The sequence below is a fragment of the Eurosta solidaginis genome, chromosome 1 (assembly GCF_040869045.1).
Source record: "Eurosta solidaginis isolate ZX-2024a chromosome 1, ASM4086904v1, whole genome shotgun sequence".
Taxonomy (NCBI): Eukaryota; Metazoa; Arthropoda; class Insecta; order Diptera; family Tephritidae; genus Eurosta; species Eurosta solidaginis.
The window spans coordinates 317,419,614-317,438,735 of NC_090319.1; the positions used below are offsets into that span (position 1 = coordinate 317,419,614).

At 38.6% G+C, this 19,122-nt stretch overlaps 1 protein-coding gene across 15 annotated transcripts in view; it reads right to left on the reverse strand.

Annotated features, from left to right (window-relative positions):
- tws (protein phosphatase 2 regulatory subunit tws) overlaps positions 1 to 19,122 on the reverse strand; it is a 129,418-nt gene that overhangs the window by 58,658 nt on the left and 51,638 nt on the right. For all 15 annotated transcript variants that reach the window (XM_067761695.1, XM_067761703.1, XM_067761701.1 and 12 more), the window contains one exon: positions 12,934 to 13,138. In XM_067761695.1, the coding sequence (XP_067617796.1) occupies positions 12,934 to 13,138 (205 nt within the window). The remainder of the gene's footprint in view (positions 1 to 12,933; positions 13,139 to 19,122) is intronic.

The window sequence follows — 19,122 nt, forward strand, 5'->3', positions numbered from 1 at the left end:
GAGTGTTTGCTGAGTTGTTTGTTTAAAATCAAAACGAAATTTTTTTTTGCTTTTTCCAAGCAGCCTCGATTCAAATGATTTTTAAATAGCCAAAAAAAGATACAAAATCCAAAAATGTTTTATTTTAAAACAATTTTTTGAAAATAAATCCTTCTTATTGCTAATGTACCAAATGTGTATCCACAAAGGCAATTTTTTTTATCATATTCAAATATTGAGTGTTTAAATTTAAAACCGGCATTTAAGTTTTTGAATTAAATTCAAAGGGCCGGTTTCACCATCTCCGATTAATGCTAATCGTCATCTTAATTGGCAGAAAACGTTTTGTTATCTGTAAAATAAATTACAGATTAGCGTTAGCCTGAGCTACTGGCCTTAAGGGTTTATGCACATATATTCAGAGATAGCATTTTCAAATCAATTCGACAAGGTTCAAACTGAAATTTCTCAGGTGTCCATTTATTTTTCTTCTTTTCTATCCCTTCAGCCCTCTGTTGCCTACCAATCGGTAGCAGAAAAACATGTTGCAAGAAAAAATTTTACTTTGTAATCATAATTTATTAAGTGCAGAGCTCTGACGAAGACAACTTAGAGCAAATAGATATGCTTTTTATCAAACAGAGAGAACAAGTTTGAATTGGGAAGAAAATACATAAAGATGATTAGAAAATTTTAAAGCAAATACACAATTGCGCTCTGACTAATTTTCGAATTGGTAAAAGGGATTAATAAATATACAAATTGTTTACGCCCCATATTATTTTCGTTATAATATTTAATTAATCAAAAAATACTTTATTTGAGAAGAATTTAAGGTTCGATTCGAGCTCAAGGCCAGAACAATAATTTTTTTCTAATGATAATTATTGTTATTTTTTAAATTTTCTAAATTTGAAAAATTGTATTTTGTTTTTGGAATAGTAAGTAGAAAATTGTTCAGACAACCTGCCATAGCTGCGCAGATAGATCCATTTCAAAGGGTGCTAAGCCTTCATCATCAGTACGCGTTAAGCACGCTGCGCTAACCATTTAGCTATACAGCGGTGGTTTGTTTGACTCGCAAATTTGCTACTTCTATTCCTTTTACCAACTATATTTATTGAGTGTTGCGCCATCTGGTGCAAATCACTAGTAATGCTGGATTTTTGTTTATTGTCAATTACTTTGTTTGACATTCCCAAGTGCTCATGGTTTATTAACAATTGTTTTTGTTTTTATCGGCCTATTTATAAATGATTCAATTGTATTTTGTTCTTGGAATAGTAATTAGAAAATTTTTCAGAAAACCTGCCATAGATGCGCAGATAGATCCATTTCGAAGGGTGCTAAGCCTTCATCATCAGTACGCTTTAGGCACGCTGCGCTAACGATTTAGCTATACAGCGGTGGTTTGTTTGACTGGCAAATTTGCTACTTCTATTCCTTTTACCAACTATATTTATTCAGTGTTGCGCCATCTGGTGCAAATCACTGATAATGCTCGATTTTTGTTTATTGTCAATTACTTTGTTTGACATTCCCAAGTGCTCATGGTTTATTAACAATTGTTTTTGTTTTTATTGGCATATTTATAAATGATTCAAGGTTCGATTCGAGCTCAAGGCCAGAACAATTCGTTTATCCGGATAATATACCATGCACTTTATACCTTTAATATATGTATGTATACATACATTGAAGTTGCGCAACCTGGGTATTTTTATTTGATCGCTTATAACTTACGTCGTTTTGCATCGATTTTCTTCGATGATAGCTTATCTTTTTTCTAATTAAACAGAGCTTTACGTAAATAAAAAAATATTTGTAAAAAAGGTTGTGGTTTTGGAATGCTACCCTCGCAAAAAGTAATTTTTTCATATTTTTTCATAAATAAAAACAAAACAATGAAACTATATGGTTTAGCAAAAAACAATGTATGATGCATTTATAGCAAATTTTATTGTCTTTCCGATTCTGTAAATTTGCAATTGCTTGACCCGTTCGTGAGATATACGTAATTAAAGGGAGCCATATTTTTGGTTTTTTCGAATAACGGTAAATTGCAAATATCTCAAAAACGGTATCATAGAATCAAAAATGAACTCAATTTTCGAAATCAGGGGGTGATTTTACATACGAATTTCATAACGGCGTTTCTGGTAAAGAAAAAAAGTTGAAATTCGTGGTCCAGTGTTATCATTAGAAAAAAATTATTGTTCTGGCCTTGAGCTCGAATTGAACCTTGAATCATTTATAAATAGGCCGATAAAAACAAAAACAATTGTTATTTAAGAATATTTTAGTTTTAATTGTGAAAGATCAGTACCAAAATTGCAGCCAACCACGTAGCAGAGAAAAATAAAATAACAAACCTTTTATCTGAAACGGAATGAGTAAAGATTCCATTACTCATAAGTGTAAGGTAATCAATTATATGCAATGCTCATTAAACAAAACCGTTAGTGATAATGGCGCATATTCATAGTCGAAATAAAATAGGTTTTAAATTTAGTTGCAGCTTTTTTGACAGATAGCTCATAGAAAATTATGTCAAAAAGCTGCAACTAAATTTAAAACCTATTTTATTTTGACTATGATTATGCGCCAATCAGTTTATGCTAAGTATGAGTAACGGGCGCTACAGTAACTTGCGGACTTATTTTTTGCCAATTACAAATACATTGTAATGTCATCGGCACTTTAGGTCTAACAACCTTTAAGTGGGAGTCATTGGTGCCGTATTGCGTATCGCTGTAGTCGTATCCCTAACGTAATCAGCTGTTTATCGTTACGACGGTTAACCAAAAACCAATTGGTTGGCTACGGTACGGTTACGACCTTAGCGGCGCCAATAATCGATTGCATTGATTCCCATAAGGTTGGTCGAATCAGCTGTTATAAGGTTACCGATACGGTTACCGATAAAGCACCAATGTCTGCAGCTTTAACCGCTAACAGAAGTTTTAGAAAGGACAAGTAAATCTTTTAAATTTTCGTACATTCGTAACGAAGTGTTAAGGGCGAATTAATGGTGACTTATAACCATAAAGCCACAACCAGATAAAACAGCTGATCGAACCTACCTTATGGAAATCAATGTAATCGATTAATGGTGCCATACCATAACGCTAACTCGATTACATTGATTTGCATTAGGTAGGTGTTATCAGCTGTTTTATCTGGTTATGGCTTTATGGTTATAAGTCACCATTAATTCGCCCTTTAACTCTGCTATTGTACACAGCATTGCCATACGCAAAGTGAAAGAATGTTAGTACAGTAGCGATGATGATGAATGAGCACTTTCCGAGAACACGACTGTTGATCAATCGTAGAGATATTTTCTGAACGTTCCGTTGAGTATTTTGAATTTTGAAGTGTTGGTTCCGAATACAACTTTTCCTATTAATAGCTGTGTTTTTTTTTTTACATATATAGACGTTTACGCTTAAACTTTATATGGACTGCTAAGCATCAAACTTTAAAGACTGAAATTAGGTTAGGTTAGGTTAGGTTGGGTGGTAGCTTCCCTGATGAGAGGAAGCTCACTTGGACAACATGACGGTCCGTTGTGATACCACATATAATAAACTAAACTAACGGTGACGTAGATATAACTACTTAGAGAATCGTTGGGTAGCAACGATAAAGTTCCGAATGATCCCGATCTCAACCTTGGATAGCTTCTCGGGAGATCCAAGTGAGTCACGACCAAAATACTTTCGCCTAGTTCTGGCAAAAGCTGGGCACTCAAGCATAAAGTGATTTGGTGATTCCACCTCATCATCCTCCATACAGCTGCAGCAGGATGGAGTTTCCAATATATTGAGACGTACCGCATGGATACCCATGGGACAGTGCCCTGTCAAAGCCCCAATGACCATTGATAGGTGAGCCTTAGTGAACCCAATTATTTCAGCAGACCTCCTGCCATCCACTTTCGGCCAGAAAGATCTTGATATCCTACAAGACGTAGTGTCCGCCCAACGTTTGCTGAGCTGACTCGAGGCCCAGCTATGGAAGAGCAATCCACAGGTGGCTAGCGGAATCCCGAAATCCCTACAGCCATCTTCATCCGGTTCAGTTGTACCGATTCGGGCTAAGAGATCCGCTTGACAGTTACCCGGAATATCACTATGGCCCGGCACCCAGATAATCTTAATTGTAAAATAATTCGATGCAATCGCAAGTGTGGTCAGGCACTCCCAGACCACCCTCGATCGCACTGTAGTTGAGCTCAAGGCCTTTATAGCCGCTTGGCTATCAGAGTAGATGTTAAATTCCCTAACCGTAGTAGCGCTGGATAGCATTTCATCCACCGCATCCTTAATCGCAGCATTTTCCGCTTGGAATACACTGCAGTGATCAGCCAACTTAAACTTGCGGCTTACATTTAGCTCTTGACAAAAGACCCCCCCCGCCAACCTTTCCGTCCAACTTCGACCCATCCGTGAACAAGTTAACCGGTCCCATGCCCCAGATAATTCCTCTTCTCCACTCCTCCCTCGGGGGAATGACTGGGGTGAAGGTTGTATAGGGAGCGGCCACCGGCATGCAATAGTCCGTCCTGTCCGGGATAAAGTCGAAACTAGTAAGAAGGCTAGAGTGTCCGAAATCAGAAAGCATATAACCCATATCACGAAGCCTGACCAACAACCGGGCCGCGGCTGCCTTTCCCGCATTATCTACTGGATGTATATTCAGCATGACATTCAGTGCCAAGGTAGGTGTTGTTCTCATAGCGCCACTGATGCCGATAAGCGCCGTCCGTTGCACTGACACTAGCATTTTGGAGGTGCTCGCCGTGTCCAGTGCTTTCCACCAGACCAGCACCCCATATAGCAGAATCGGTTTGACAACCATCTCATAAAGCCAGTGTACTACTCCTGGCGAGAGCCCCCATCTCTTTCCGATAGCCCCCCTGCAGCAGTACAAGGCAACCGCGGCCTTCCTGGCCCTATCTTCCACATTGTGCCTCCAGGACAGCTTCTTGTCCAGAACAATTCCCAAATATTTAACCCTGTCAGTAAGTACCAACGGTACCCCTCCAATCGAAGGAGTTCTGAAGTCGGGTATCTTATATCTCCTTGTAAAAAGAACCAATTCTGTTTTTCCCGGGTTGACCGCCACTCCACATGATTCAGCCCACCTAGCCACAGTATCCAGGTATCCCTGCAGAACATCGCGCAGGGTGCCCAGAAATTTGCCCCTGACTAGGATAGCGAGGTCATCTGCATAGGCAACCACCCGACAGCCATTGGCTTCCAGCTCCACAAGAAGCTCGTTGACTACCACAACCCAGAGCAGAGGAGATAGGACACCTCCCTGTGGCGTGCCCCTGCACACCTTCCTCCTTATTATGGCTCCTCCCCACTCCGCTGCGACAATTCTGCCGCATAGAAGTTTGCTAATAAATTCAACCAGAGCCGCTTCGACTCCTAAACCCACCAGAGCTCTTTCGATTGCCCCCGGTAGAACATTGTTAAAAGCCCCCTCGATGTCTAGAAAGGCACCCAGAGCATACTCTTTATGTTCTAGAGACCCCTCTATTTGCTTTACAATCGAATGGAGAGCCGTTTCCGTCGATCTGCCTTTGCAGTACGCATGCTGTGAAGCCGACAGTAACCCCCCAGGTATCCTTTCTCGTAGGTACAGGTCAATCAGCCGCTCAAGCGTCTTAAGAAGAAACGACGAGAGACTGATTGGCCTGAAATCCTTAGGTGTTACATGAGAGCCCCTGCCGGCCTTCGGAATGAAGATGACCCTAACCGTGTGCCACGACCTAGGGATATAGTTAAGCCTGAGGCAGTTAGTGTAAATGATGGCCAACCAGCGGCAGGAAATCCCTAAAGACCTTTGAAGTTGCGCAGGAATGATGCCATCCGGACCGGGTGACTTATAGGGCTTGAACGAATTTATAGCCCAGGATATTTGACTTTCCCGTAGTGGGATGGCAGGCATTTCTGCATGGCCAGCAACCGCCGACCACGCAAGCGAAGATCCCTGCACAACTGGGACATCGGGAAAATGATTGTCCAGTAAAAGTCTCAGGGACTCCTCGCTACTCATCGACCAGTCCCCACCATCATCTCTCAGATACCCCCGAGGGGCGGGATTCCTAGAGAGTATTTTTCTAAGCCTCGCGGATTCATTGCAGCCCTCTACGTTTTCGCAGAAGCTTCGCCATGAATCCCGCTTGGCTAACCTTATTTCATATTTATAAATCCCCAGACTCACCTTATAGAGCTCCCAGTCCGAGGGTAGTTTACTCCTCCTGGCTCTATTAAAGAGCCGCCTACTGGACGCTCTTAGGTCGTCAAGGGAATCAGACCACCAGGGCGGCTTGCCCTTCCCCCTGTAAGTTTTCAGTGGGCAGGACTGTTGAAAGGCGCTATTGCTTGCCAAGGTGAAGTTTTCCACCAGATCGTCTATTTCAGATTCGGACAGGTCCGAACCAGCGATAGGCGCCTCTGGCAATAGCTCAAAGACTGAAATTGCTGCGCAGAAAATTAGTACTACTAAATTTCAATACGCATTATACTCAGATATACCTAACTGAAATATGTATATATGGTCACCTCAACACTAATTCTATGTTTCACCTCTAAAAATGGTGTGTATCCACTCTTCATCGCTACCGATTCAGCTATATGTTATACATTATGGCCACCAGAGGTTTATGTCTCCGATTTTTGGTACACTCTGTTCTGTAGCTAGTTATTTAACCACTGCCGCTAGATGGGTCTCCTCACATTATCTAAGCGAGGATAAGCGTTTTTTTACGCGCAAACGTAAACGTGTATGAACGCGTGTAAAAAAAAAACAAGTAAGGACGGGACTGTCTTCGGCTGTGCCGAAGACTTCATACCTTTCATGAATGGCGCTGAACAATATCGGTTGTATGTAATATATATTATATATAGCTCCGATCGATATGATTTTTTCATGAAATCTTCTATGATATATAAGAATAAATATCACCAAGTTTAACGTTTTAATATTGGAAATTAAGGGAGAAATGGCCAAAAATCTTTCTATCTGAACGATCGATTGTATGGGATATAACTATATATAGCTCCGATCAAAGTGATTTTTTCATGATATCTTCTATGATATATTAGAATATATATCACCGAGTTTCACGTTTATACTTCCTAAATTGCGGCAGGAATGACCAAAATCGTCTTATCTGAACGATCGGTTGTATGGGAGATATATGTTATAATGGTCCGTTCCTACCGGATCTGACAAATGTCTAATATAATACAAAAATACATCCTTGTGCCAAATTTCATTGAGATATCTCAAAATTTGTGGGACTAGTTTGAGTTCAAACAGACAGACGGACGGACAGACGGACATGGCTATATCAATATCACAGTTCGTCGCCCTGATCAATTCGGTATACTTAATGGCAAGTCTATCTTCAATATTTCTCAACGTTACAAACATCGGACCAAAGGTAATATACCATTTCATGTTCATGAAAGGTATAAAAACACGGCTAATATTGTAGTGCAATTACTCGCATATGCTGATGACATTGATATCATCGGCCTAAACACCCGCGCTGTTAGTTCTGCTTACTCCAAACTGGAAAAAGAAGCGGTAAAGATGGGGTTGATGGTGAATGAGGACAAAACGAAGTACCTGCTGTCATCGAGCAAAGTGTCAGCGCATATGCGCCTTGGCAACCACGCTACTGTTGGCAGCCATAATTTCGAAATAGTAAAAGACTTCGTTTATTTGGGAACCAGCATCAACACTAGCAACAACATCAGCACTGAAATCCAGCGAATAATCAATCTTGCCTATAAATGCTACTTTGGACTAGGTAGGCAATTCAAAAGTAAAGTTCTCTCTCGGCGAACGAAAATCATACTCTACAAGTCACTTATCGTACCCGTCCTGCTATATGGGGCAGAAGCATGGACCATGACAACAGCAGATGAAGCGGCTTTGGGAGTGTTCGAGAGAAAAGTTCTTCGAAAGATTTATGGACCTCTACGCGTTGGCGATGGCGAGTACCGAAGAAGATTTAATGATGAGCTGTACGAGCTATACGCAGACATCAACATAGTCCAGCGAAATAAAACGCAGCGGCTGCGCTGGCTAGGCCATGTTATGCGAATGAAAGATGATGCTCCGGCCAAGAAAGTGTTTCTATCGGAACCCGCCTATGGAAGCAGAGGTAGAGGGCGGCCCCCACTCTGTTGGAAGGACGAGGTGGAAAACGATTTAAACTCCCTTGGTGTGACCAATTGGCGCCGGTTGGAGGAGCGAAGGAGCGACTGGCGCGCCTTGTTTGACGGCCAAAACCGTTTAGACGGTTAAGCGCCAATTAAGTAAGTAAGTAATATTGTAGTGAAATGCAAATAAAATTTTGAGAAGTGCTTTTCCTTTCATTTTAAGAATAAGTACAGTAATCTATGATGAAAAGTTCTGGATACATATATAAATATTTTAGCTTGTATGTAAGGCGCCACAATTCCTTTTAAACTTTTGGGAAAAAATATTTAGACTTTGTTTAACAATAAAATTTATAACACGCCCTGTTATAAGAAAGGATTATAAAGCCCAATGGGATGAGTGAGAAGAGTTTCAAATGCTTGCTCATACAAAAATTCCGCAAAATTAAGAGAATATTAGGATTTATGAGAAGTTTAAAGCCGGGGAAATATTTCTTGAGGAGTGAACACTACAGATATCGAGGATGTGATGAGCATATACAGGCAAGACGAGAGGGGGGGGGGGGGGGGGGGGGGATGGGGGATTCCCCCAGGCTCGGGGTTTCTCAGGGGGCCCGCGATTTAGAGGTACTAAGACATTTTTTTTTTGATGTAAGAGAGTCTTTAGTTGTTCCATGTGCAAATTTTAAGCCAAATTTCAAAAGCAACGAATATTGATAATGATTTTTTGCCTGGGCCTGAGGAGACAATAAAAACATCAAACAAAAATGTGTTTCTTATGGAGCCCGTGATTTAGAGGTACTAAGACATTTTTTTAATTCAGGACAGTCTCCATGTGCAAATTTTAAGCCGAATTTCAAAAGCAACGAATATTGATAAGGACTTTTTGCACGGGCCTGAGGAGACAATAAAAACATCAAACAAAAATGTATGTTTACATGAATCAGAAATCGTAAAGTTTTCGTGGTGACACTGTTATTTTTCCACGTGATTGTCATAATGAGGCATTTCCTATCTCGTTGTTAAACGGAATCTTGCCAAATGGAGAGAAAGTGGAGCGTGACTGATTAGTGTGGAGTGCCAGTAGCAATGTTTTTGTTGTCTCCCATGTCGTCTGTTAAGTACCAATACTTTAAATCGACCTAAAATTTGTTGTGCGGATATTCGAAATTCCAGGTATGAAAGAAGCTATTCGATAAATTGCCATCACACGAAAATACTCAAGATCACATTAAATGTTATATTCAATTGCGATCTTTACAAAATCTAATTCAAAAGGAGCCTACAATTACAACACTTATCAATGAACAGCTAATCACTGAAACTCAAAAGTGGAAAGAAATGTTATATAGAATTTTAGACACTATTTTATTTTTGGGTGAAAGAGGCCTAGCTTTCAAAGGCGAAAGTATATATCTTGGTGAACGAAACAATGGACATTTTTTGGGCATCTAAGATCTCACAAGACATTATGATCCGATACTTAAAGATCATTTGGAAAAAGTTGAGATTTCACATCAGCAGCACAAACGTTTACAAGTTCACTATCTTTCCCCAGACATTCAGAACGAGTTTATAGAAATTTGTGCAAAGCAGGTGAGTGAAACTATATTAGATCAAGGCAAGAAAACTAAGTATTTTGCTATTATCGTTGATGCTATGCCTGATGCTAGTCACGTTGACTACGTTCATTTTGCGCTAACTCCATTTCAATTCGAAAGCAATAAATTTTACAACTCAAGAACGGTTTTTGGATTTCGTGAATTGTAACAAAAAAAAACTGGTCAGAAAATCGCTGATCTAATTTGCCATACTTGATTGAAGATTGTCGTGCATAAGGGTACGATAACGGCGCTAATATGAAAGGAGCTTACAACGGAGCACTACGTCACATTCTCAACAAAAACTCGACTGCTGATTATGTAGTGTTGATACTACAGAATGTTGCACGGCTGCAATTACTTTCTTCGGAGTTGTACGTAAATGTTTTACTATTTTCAGCAGCACTCCATAACGATGGGACATTCTCAAAAAAATGTACCGAGCTCTCTTCATAGTCTTTCAGCCAAAAGCCAAATTTGACTGCGCAAGCATACAGCGATGTTACCGGCATTCTCAAGTACATCACCAAAGTTTCCGGAGATTCGAAAGAGAAAACCCAAAAGACGTTCTGAAGATAATTTAAATGAGATGATTACGGATGATTCAGAATCTTATTTTAAAAACAATACATTCCTGGTGATCGTTGATTCGGTAATCACTGGCATTACTGAACGATTTGAAGCTATGAGAAATTTGAGCCAGACGTTTTCCTTTTTGTGGCAATGAATGAAACTACGGTTCGGGCGAGCGCAGCAAAATTTGTCGAAAAATATAATTCGGACATTTCTCAAAGCTTAGAATGCGAAATAATTCACTTGAAACACATTTACGAAGCAAATTTTGATAAAGGTCTGTCACCACTGGAATTGCTAAATGCCATCTACATATGTTCAAAATCTGTATAAAATTTTCCCCAACATTCGTGTTGCTTTACGTATCTTTTGCACTATACCTGCCACTATAGCTAGTGCAGAACGTTCCTTCAGCGTCCTTTCAAGAATCAAAAACTTTCATAGATCGTGTTCATCTCAAGAGCGAGTCTCAGGACTTGCCGAACTTTGTGTTGAATCCGTTTAGGCAAGACAGTTAAATTTTGATATTATTATAAACATTTTGCAGCAAAAAAAAAAAAAAACAAGTAAAACCTCTCTTTTATATCCGAACTTTCTATATTGAATTATTAAAATTTATAATCATAATTAAATTTATCAGAAATGTATTTAAATGTTACCAAATAACTAGAAACGATTATTTGAAACAATATGTGGCTGTTAAAAGAGAATTTTATTTCTACGTTAGAATAAAATAGTGTTACGAATATTAGCAACACTAAGGGGTACTGTCATCTCTAAGCCGATGCCAAGTAGTGACTGTATGCACATCAATAATTCAATCATTATGTCTACACATATGTACCTACACGCAGCGGAGAAGCAACGCACAAACACATGCAGATATCTTATCTGAGATATGCAATTATAATTGTGGAAGTGTCGCTCACAAATACACGTGCATGTGAGAGAAGCTATAAAAATTGTGCATCTGTAGTTATAGCTGAGAAACTTATAGCAGATAACCAACTAGTAGATTCTAGAACAGAACCGCCTAGAAATGTCAACGAGGAAACCAAACACTATAAAAGGCAGCAACAGTAGAGGCGCGACAATCAGTTGGATTTAAGACGCTATCTAGCGAGCAATAGCAGTATTATCAGTTTCATTTGAGCAAGCTATTAGTTGCGAGTTATAAGTGTTATTTTGAAGTACTTTAATAAAGGCCATTTTGCATTATTAAATATTGGAGTTATTTATTCAACAGTTTAGTGATTCGAACGTTATCAGAAGATTTCAAATAAGGGGAATTGCACGAAATTCGTTACATAGTATAAATAGTAAATATTCTGTGTTAATTTTATTGTCAGCTCTTAGTCCAAAAATCATTTAGTTGATGTGGCAAAATTTTTTTTGATGTAATCCATCAATAATGATTCATGAATGAGACGTCATTAATTCAAATTAATCAAATGTATTAGTGGATCTTTTATAGGGGGGCCGTAAATTGTTTAGTCCCGGGCCCGGATTTTCTCTCTACGGCCCTGAGCATATAACCCCACTCCTGGTGACGTTCCATTAAGCGGCTTTGATGAAGTGAGAGTAGCAATATCACCAGAACCAATTGACCTTCATCCTAGTTGTTCAGCACTAACTCTTTGGCAAAAATGAGCCGCCAACTGGCTTAATATCGGCTTAACACCGAACTGCGCAAAAGTCTGAACTGAATGTATTGATTTGATCTTATCAGCAGAGTTTAAGACGCTTTAATTCAAGTTTCCTTCAAAGTTTATACAGCTACGTTGACACCGCGCAACACAATCAGCTTCGTAAATATTGAGGATGACCGAGCCGTTCGAAGTCAAACACGATCAAGAGGCGATTTTCAATGTGCAATTTCTTTACCCTGAAGATGAAGAAGGTAATTTTGTTGAGAGATATATATTTGATACTGTGAACAAATTTTTCTCTCCGGGAATAAGCACTTAAGCCAAAACCAGCCAGAAATCCAACGGAGAATCACTCTTGTTGACAAGTGCTACTTTGGACTGAATAAGCAAGTAAAATCTGCGAAAAAAGAGCTCTATGAGTATCCCATCACAGCACGTGACGATACCTGCACGTGAGTATACCTATCGACAGCCGTATTTGGTATCAGGTGAACGAGATGACCTTCACTGAGTTGTAAGATACAGGTGGAGCTAGACTTGACCCGCCTTGGTGCACACAGTCAGTTATCGCGATGCAGAGATCACTGGCGTTTATTGCTATGCAACGAAGAATGCGGATAAGCGCCAATAAAGGAATTCTGATGATGGAATCTTATCTGTTTCTCAATACTTTTTCTTAAAGACGCTGTACTCATTTATTGAATAGGAAAGCAAATGCGTCCCTTGTTTAGGTATGAATCTGATTGAACGAGTCAACTTTACATATTTTGGAAGACGTTCTTCGGACACGGTATTTGTAAAATAGAAACACAGGCACTGTGACATTGAGGTCACGCATGATGTAATGACATGTAATATTGTATCCTTTACTTTCACAAAGTATGTTATCTTAAATAATTTTTTTAGCTTTCGTTTCCCTTATTCTTCGCATATTTTACTTACTCGGTAATTTCTTTGTGCCATTTATATTCATAGCTGTATTTAGCATGTTTCCTATTTTGGTGAAACTTGATTGACGCATGAAGGCACGTGGTGGTATCAATGGTGGTGGTTCAGGTTCCATCATGGCGGACGGTTTCCAACGTTCCATTTTTGGGCTTTTTTCACTGCTCGATAGGGTTTTCCAATCCATTTTGATTTTAAAAAGCTGAAAAAAATACAAAAAAAAAAAAAACAATTAAATTAATATTATTAATATATGTAGTAGGAAATGGGCGTAGCAGCTTCAGTTTAAGTGAAATCTATTTTTAAAAGTAATAACCCCTAAGCATTATATTGAAATGTATAGTGATTGCTTTGAAAAAACCGTCACTACACCATTTCCAGTTGTAAATGAGAAAGCGTCATTTGGAAATGAGAATATTTATTTTAAAATGAGAAAACGTTATTTGAAAATGAGAATAGCTGCTGGAAACTAAGAGAGAGTAATTTGAAAACAAGATTTGTAAATTGTAAATGAGATTAGTCAGTTGTAAATTAGAAAGCGTCAAATGTAAATGCGAAAGCGTTATATGTAATTCAGAATAGTCAATTGTAAATGCGAAAGAATCACTTCAATATGAAAAGAGTCACTTGTAAATGAGAATATTCAATTGTAAATGCGAAAGCGTCATTTGTAATTGAGAATAGTGAATGTAAATAAGAACAGTGAATTGTAAATGCGAAGGCGTCACGTCGAAATGTGAACAAAAAATAAAATAAATGTAAGGCGCGATAACCTCCGAAGAGATCTAAGGCCGAGCTTCTCTTCCAATTTGCGTTGTGCTCCTCTTGATTTTCCCTACAAATTGGCCGGACGGGACCTACATGTTTTATGCCGACTCCGAACGGCATGTGCAATGCAGATGAGTTTTCACTGAGAGCTTTTCATGGCAGAAATACACTCGGAGCGCTTGCCAAACACTGCCTGTGGGTGACCCCGCTTTGAAAAATTTTCTTCTATTGCTTTGCCCGGGGTGCGAACCCAGGGCATACGGTGTGGCAGGCGGAGCACGCTACCATCACACCACGGTGGCCGAAATGAGAACAGTCACTTGCAAATGAGAAAGCGTCATTTGAAAATTCGAAAACGTCAATTGTAATTGAGAATAGTCACTTGTAAATGAGAATAGTCAAATGTAAGTGCGAAATAGTCATATGTAAATGAGAATAGTCACTTGTAAATGAGAAAGTATCTAATGAAAATGCGAAAGCATAATTTGTAATTTAGAATTCGTAGTAAATGATAAATAATAAAGTATCACTTAAAAATGCGAAAGCGCCATATGGAAATGAGAATAGTGAATTGTAAATGCGAAAGCGCTAACTAGAAATAAGAAAAGTAAGTAAATTTTGAATCATAAAGCATTAAATGATAATGCGAAAGACTTATTTGCTATTAAGAATAAATACTGTCAATTGAGAATGCGTAATTCGTTTTATTGAGTAATTTTAACATTGAGTTTAAATAAACTTGTAATAAATGGTATATCGAGTAATGACAATACATATTGGTATGGGTTCAATGCACTGCCCATGAAAGAGATGCCTACATGGTAATAGGCGAACAAAGGACTTCCTTTGCATTTTATTTACTCACACAACACAATTGTCTTTAAACTCCATTTTGGTAGCGCTCGAACAGTTCGGTTATAAGTTTTTATTTGGTCAGTTACCGATAGACTTATAAATAAATTAAAATATGTATTTACAACTTACTTGGTGCATACACTTTTTTAATCGTAAAGTGGTTTATGTAAAAGTAGAATGTAATGGTTCCCTATCATTACCCATTTCCTACCACTGTACAAGAACTTGGACTTCTGTTCAAAAAATGCATAAGGATCCGAAGTCCGTGGGACACAATGGGAATAATCAACAAAGCCTTATTAATACCTAGTGTGTAGTAAGTAGTAGTTAAATACCATCATAAAAGCTAAGCACGGTTTTAGTTTGGATCTGCTTTCTTATTTACAAGTGACTATTCCCATTCCCATCAGCGGCCACCGTGGTGTGATGGTAGCGTGCTCCGCCTGTCACACCGTATGCCCTGGGTTCGCACCCCGGGCAAAGCAACAGCAAAATTTTAGAAATAAGGTTTTTCAATTAGAACAAAATTTTTCTAAGCGGGGTCGCCCCTGGGCAGTGTTTGGCAAGCGCTTCGGGTGTATTTCTGCCATGAAAAGCTCTCAGTGAAAACTCATCTGCCTTGCAGATGCCGTTCGGAGTCGGCATAAAACATTTAGGTCCCGTCCGGCCAATTTGTAGGGAAAATTAAGAGGAGCACGACGCAAATTGGAAGAGAAGCTCGGCCTTAGATCTATTCGGAGGTTATCGCGCCTTACATTTATTATTTTTTTTTTATTCTCATTTCCAAATGACGCTTTTGCATTTACAATTCACTATTCTCATTTACAACTGACAATTCTCAATTACAATTGACGCTTTCGAAACTTCATTTACATATTTTTTTTACAAGTGACTATTCTCATATCGCAGTGACGCTTTCGCATTTACAATTCACTATTCTAATTGCAACTGAATATTCTCAATTACAATTGACGGTTTCGAAATTTCGTTAACATTTTTTCCATTTACAAGTGACTATTCTCATATCGAAGTGACGCTTTCGCATTTACAATTGACTATTCTCATTTCCATATGACGCTTTCGCATTTATATCTGACGCTTTCTCATTTACAACTGGAAACGGTGTAGCTTCATGCACATGGTCCAATATCTTAATTTCGAGAGAAAGGAGGAAGAGAGAGCTCATTTGAAGTAGATGACAGATTGAATCTTTTGACTCAAGGGTTCGAATTGGACGAGGGCAGTCTGTCTTATCAGTAGACTCTGCTCTGAGAAGGCTGATTCAGTAAAAAAAATCCGAAACTAAACATCCGGAACTTCTGAGCTTCTCCGTAGAGTTGCAGTTTGTTATTGTATCCGTGCGCATATTATTGACGTCAAGCAATCAGTAGAACCTCTAAGGTGCATATTCATATCCTTTGATTGGTTTTGAGGAAACGAGGGACAAACATTTCTTAGCTCCGATTTATCTATCTGGTTTCTTCATCATTTAACTACCATGGACGTTCGTTCATACACGAAAGATAGATAATCCGTCACCATCCGATCGCTTGCATGTAAAAGAACGGTTTTCTATGATCAGAATATTGTGACCTAGACAGTCGTACAGCTCTTTCTTATTGTTGGTAACTTTCAAAGGTATTTTAATCTTCCGAAAAACTTTTCCTACGACTTGTTTTATTATCAAGTTGGTCTAAATCGGCATGCTTACATAAATTTAAGATAAGTGTCACTTGAACTCTGAGCCGACATATATTTTCCGATTGAAATTTCTACTGCGATAACACACACTCAAAAAATCACGTACGTTCCGGTAACAAGCACCATTGAGCTATAAGTCTGTTTTGGGAACGTTGAACCTTCTAGGCCATCCTGCCTCATCCCCTAGTTCAATAAAAAATTAGGGATCGCCGGAATCTCGGCTGATAAGAATTATAGATATTTTTAAGATCGAGACGATTACAAACAATTTTCGAAAATAGGATGTTAAATAAACAAATTTATTGATAATTAGAGAGAAATTGCAAAGTTGACAAACGACGATTGTTACCAGGAGATGTTTCTGAATTTTACTTCTTCATCAGCTAGCTTTTCTCTCTAATTATCAATAACAACAAGTAAAGGTGTCCAAGTTCGGGTGTAACCGAACATTATATACTCAGCGTGAGTTTCAATTGTACATTTCATTTCAGATAAATTACTTTTCTACATAACACGTGGCACCGCCCGTTTAAAAAAATGTTTCCCCATTTCCTCTTAAAATAAAACTTGATAAGTGAAATATCATTGATTCAAAACTATTTTTTGCTAAGTTATAGCTTATTTTCTAGTCTACGACCCTTTTAAATTTGTTTTACATCTAAGTTGCCGTGGTCTTTATCCGATCCCGTCCATTTTTACTAGAAATATTTTTACTAGAAAAATATGTGTACACAATTTCATTACGATATGTTAGTTTTTCTTCGAGTTATGGCTCCCGAAACATAGAAAATTACTTAGTCATAAAAGGGGCGGTGCCACACCCATTTTTAAAAATTTTAGTGTTTTCCAATTTAATATTACAATTCAATTTAGAAAGTAAAATTCTATTGATACAAAGCTCTTTTTCGCTAAGATATATGTAGCTTATTTTATTGTCCACGACACTTTTAAAAATCTTTTATATAAAAGTGGGCGTGGTCCTTAACCGATTTCGTTAATTTTTCTTCAAAGCATTCCTTATAGTAAAGGCAACCTCTCTGTCCAATTTTGTTAAGATGGGTTTAACGATTTTTGATTCGATTAATAATATTTGTAAAATTGATTTTAACACAAGTGGGCGGTGCCACGCCCATTTGAAATTTTTTTTTCAAATTTTAATCAAGATTCTCAATGGCAGTCCACACGTCAAATTTCAACACTCTAGGTGTATTATTTACTAAATAATCAGGTTTTTTGTGTTTTCCAAAATATTATATTGTCACGCATATTAGCATCACTAAGTTATCCCATCACTAAGGCGATGCTAAGGCCATGCCAATCAGTATTTACGTTAATAATCAAATCAAGTATACACATATATAAGGCAGCCCAGAGAGATGTCACACACAGATGCATTTACTTATACGCCTATGTGCGCGCGAGAGACTGTAAACTACAAACATTCGCATCAATAATTCAATCTTTATGTATCTACATAAACGAATAAATAATTGCGTCTACACATATGTACCATGTACGAATACAAGCAGCGGAGAGTCAATGCGCAAACACATGCATATATCTGAGAAGTTTGAGAGCTACTGGACTAGTAGATTCTGGAAGCGCCTAAAAGATGTATAAAATTGTGCAATTTTAGTTATAGCTGAGAAGTTTGAGAGCTAATGGACAATGCTGGTACATTCTGGAAAAATGCGAACGAGGAAACCAAAGGGTATAAAAGGCAAAAGATGAAGAGGCGCTGTAATTCAGTTTGAGTTGAGCTATCAATCAGTTTGATTAAGCACGCGATCTGGCGGCCAGTAGTAGAGTTTCATTTGAGTTATCAATCAGTTTGGTTATTAAGCCAGCGAGTAGCAAAGTATAAGTGTATTATGAAGTACTTTAATAAAGGCCATTTTTCCATTATTCAATATTGGAGTTATTTATTCAACAGTTTAGTGATTCGAACTTAGCAGAGGATTGCAAATAAGATGATTTGCAAGCAATTTCGTTACAATTGGTGTCAGAAGAGGAATTGTTGAATAAATTCCAGAGGACAACAAGGACATGGCAAAGTTCAGTGAATTGAAGATCCAGCAACTAAAGAAGGAGTTGGAGAGCTGTGGATTGAATACAAGCGGCGTTAAGCTTGAACTTCAGGCACGGCTACGAGAGGCAATGGAAGCGGAAGGAATTGATGTGGAAGAGTATGACTTTCATCTTGATGGTGAGGAAGTAACAAAAATTGAAGAGAAAAACGAAACATCGCAGACAGTTACGAACACAGACTTGAACATGATTTTGGCTGCAATATCTGCTCAAACATCGACAATGTCATCACAGATGGAATCCCAAGAGACACGAATTACATCGAAAATTGAAGCACAAGAAACGCATATGTCAGAAATGTCGACACAGATAACATCCAAGGTTGAAGCACAAGAAACGCGTATGTCAGAAATGTCGACACAGATTACATCAAAGATGGAGACACAACTGAAAGAACAAGAGGCACGCATAACAGTACAACTCGAAGCGCAAGAGGCGCGTATATCATCAAAACTCGAAGCACGTATGGACGAGAAAATAACGCAGTTTGAAGAAAAAATCGAAGCCGAGGTGGATGCTTTGAGAGGTCGTATACAAGAGTTGCAATTAAACCGCCCAGCTGCTTCAGCAAGCAATACAAAGGTAAAAACACCATCCTTTGACGGTTCTGTTCCTTTCCAGGTCTTTAAGCTACAGTTTGAGAAGACCGCAGCAGTGAACAACTGGAATGCGGAAGATAAAGTTGCTGCACTGTTCGTGGCATTGAAAGGGCCTGCCGCGGAAATCTTACAGACCATCCCAGAGTACGAGCGGAACCACTACGAAACATTGATG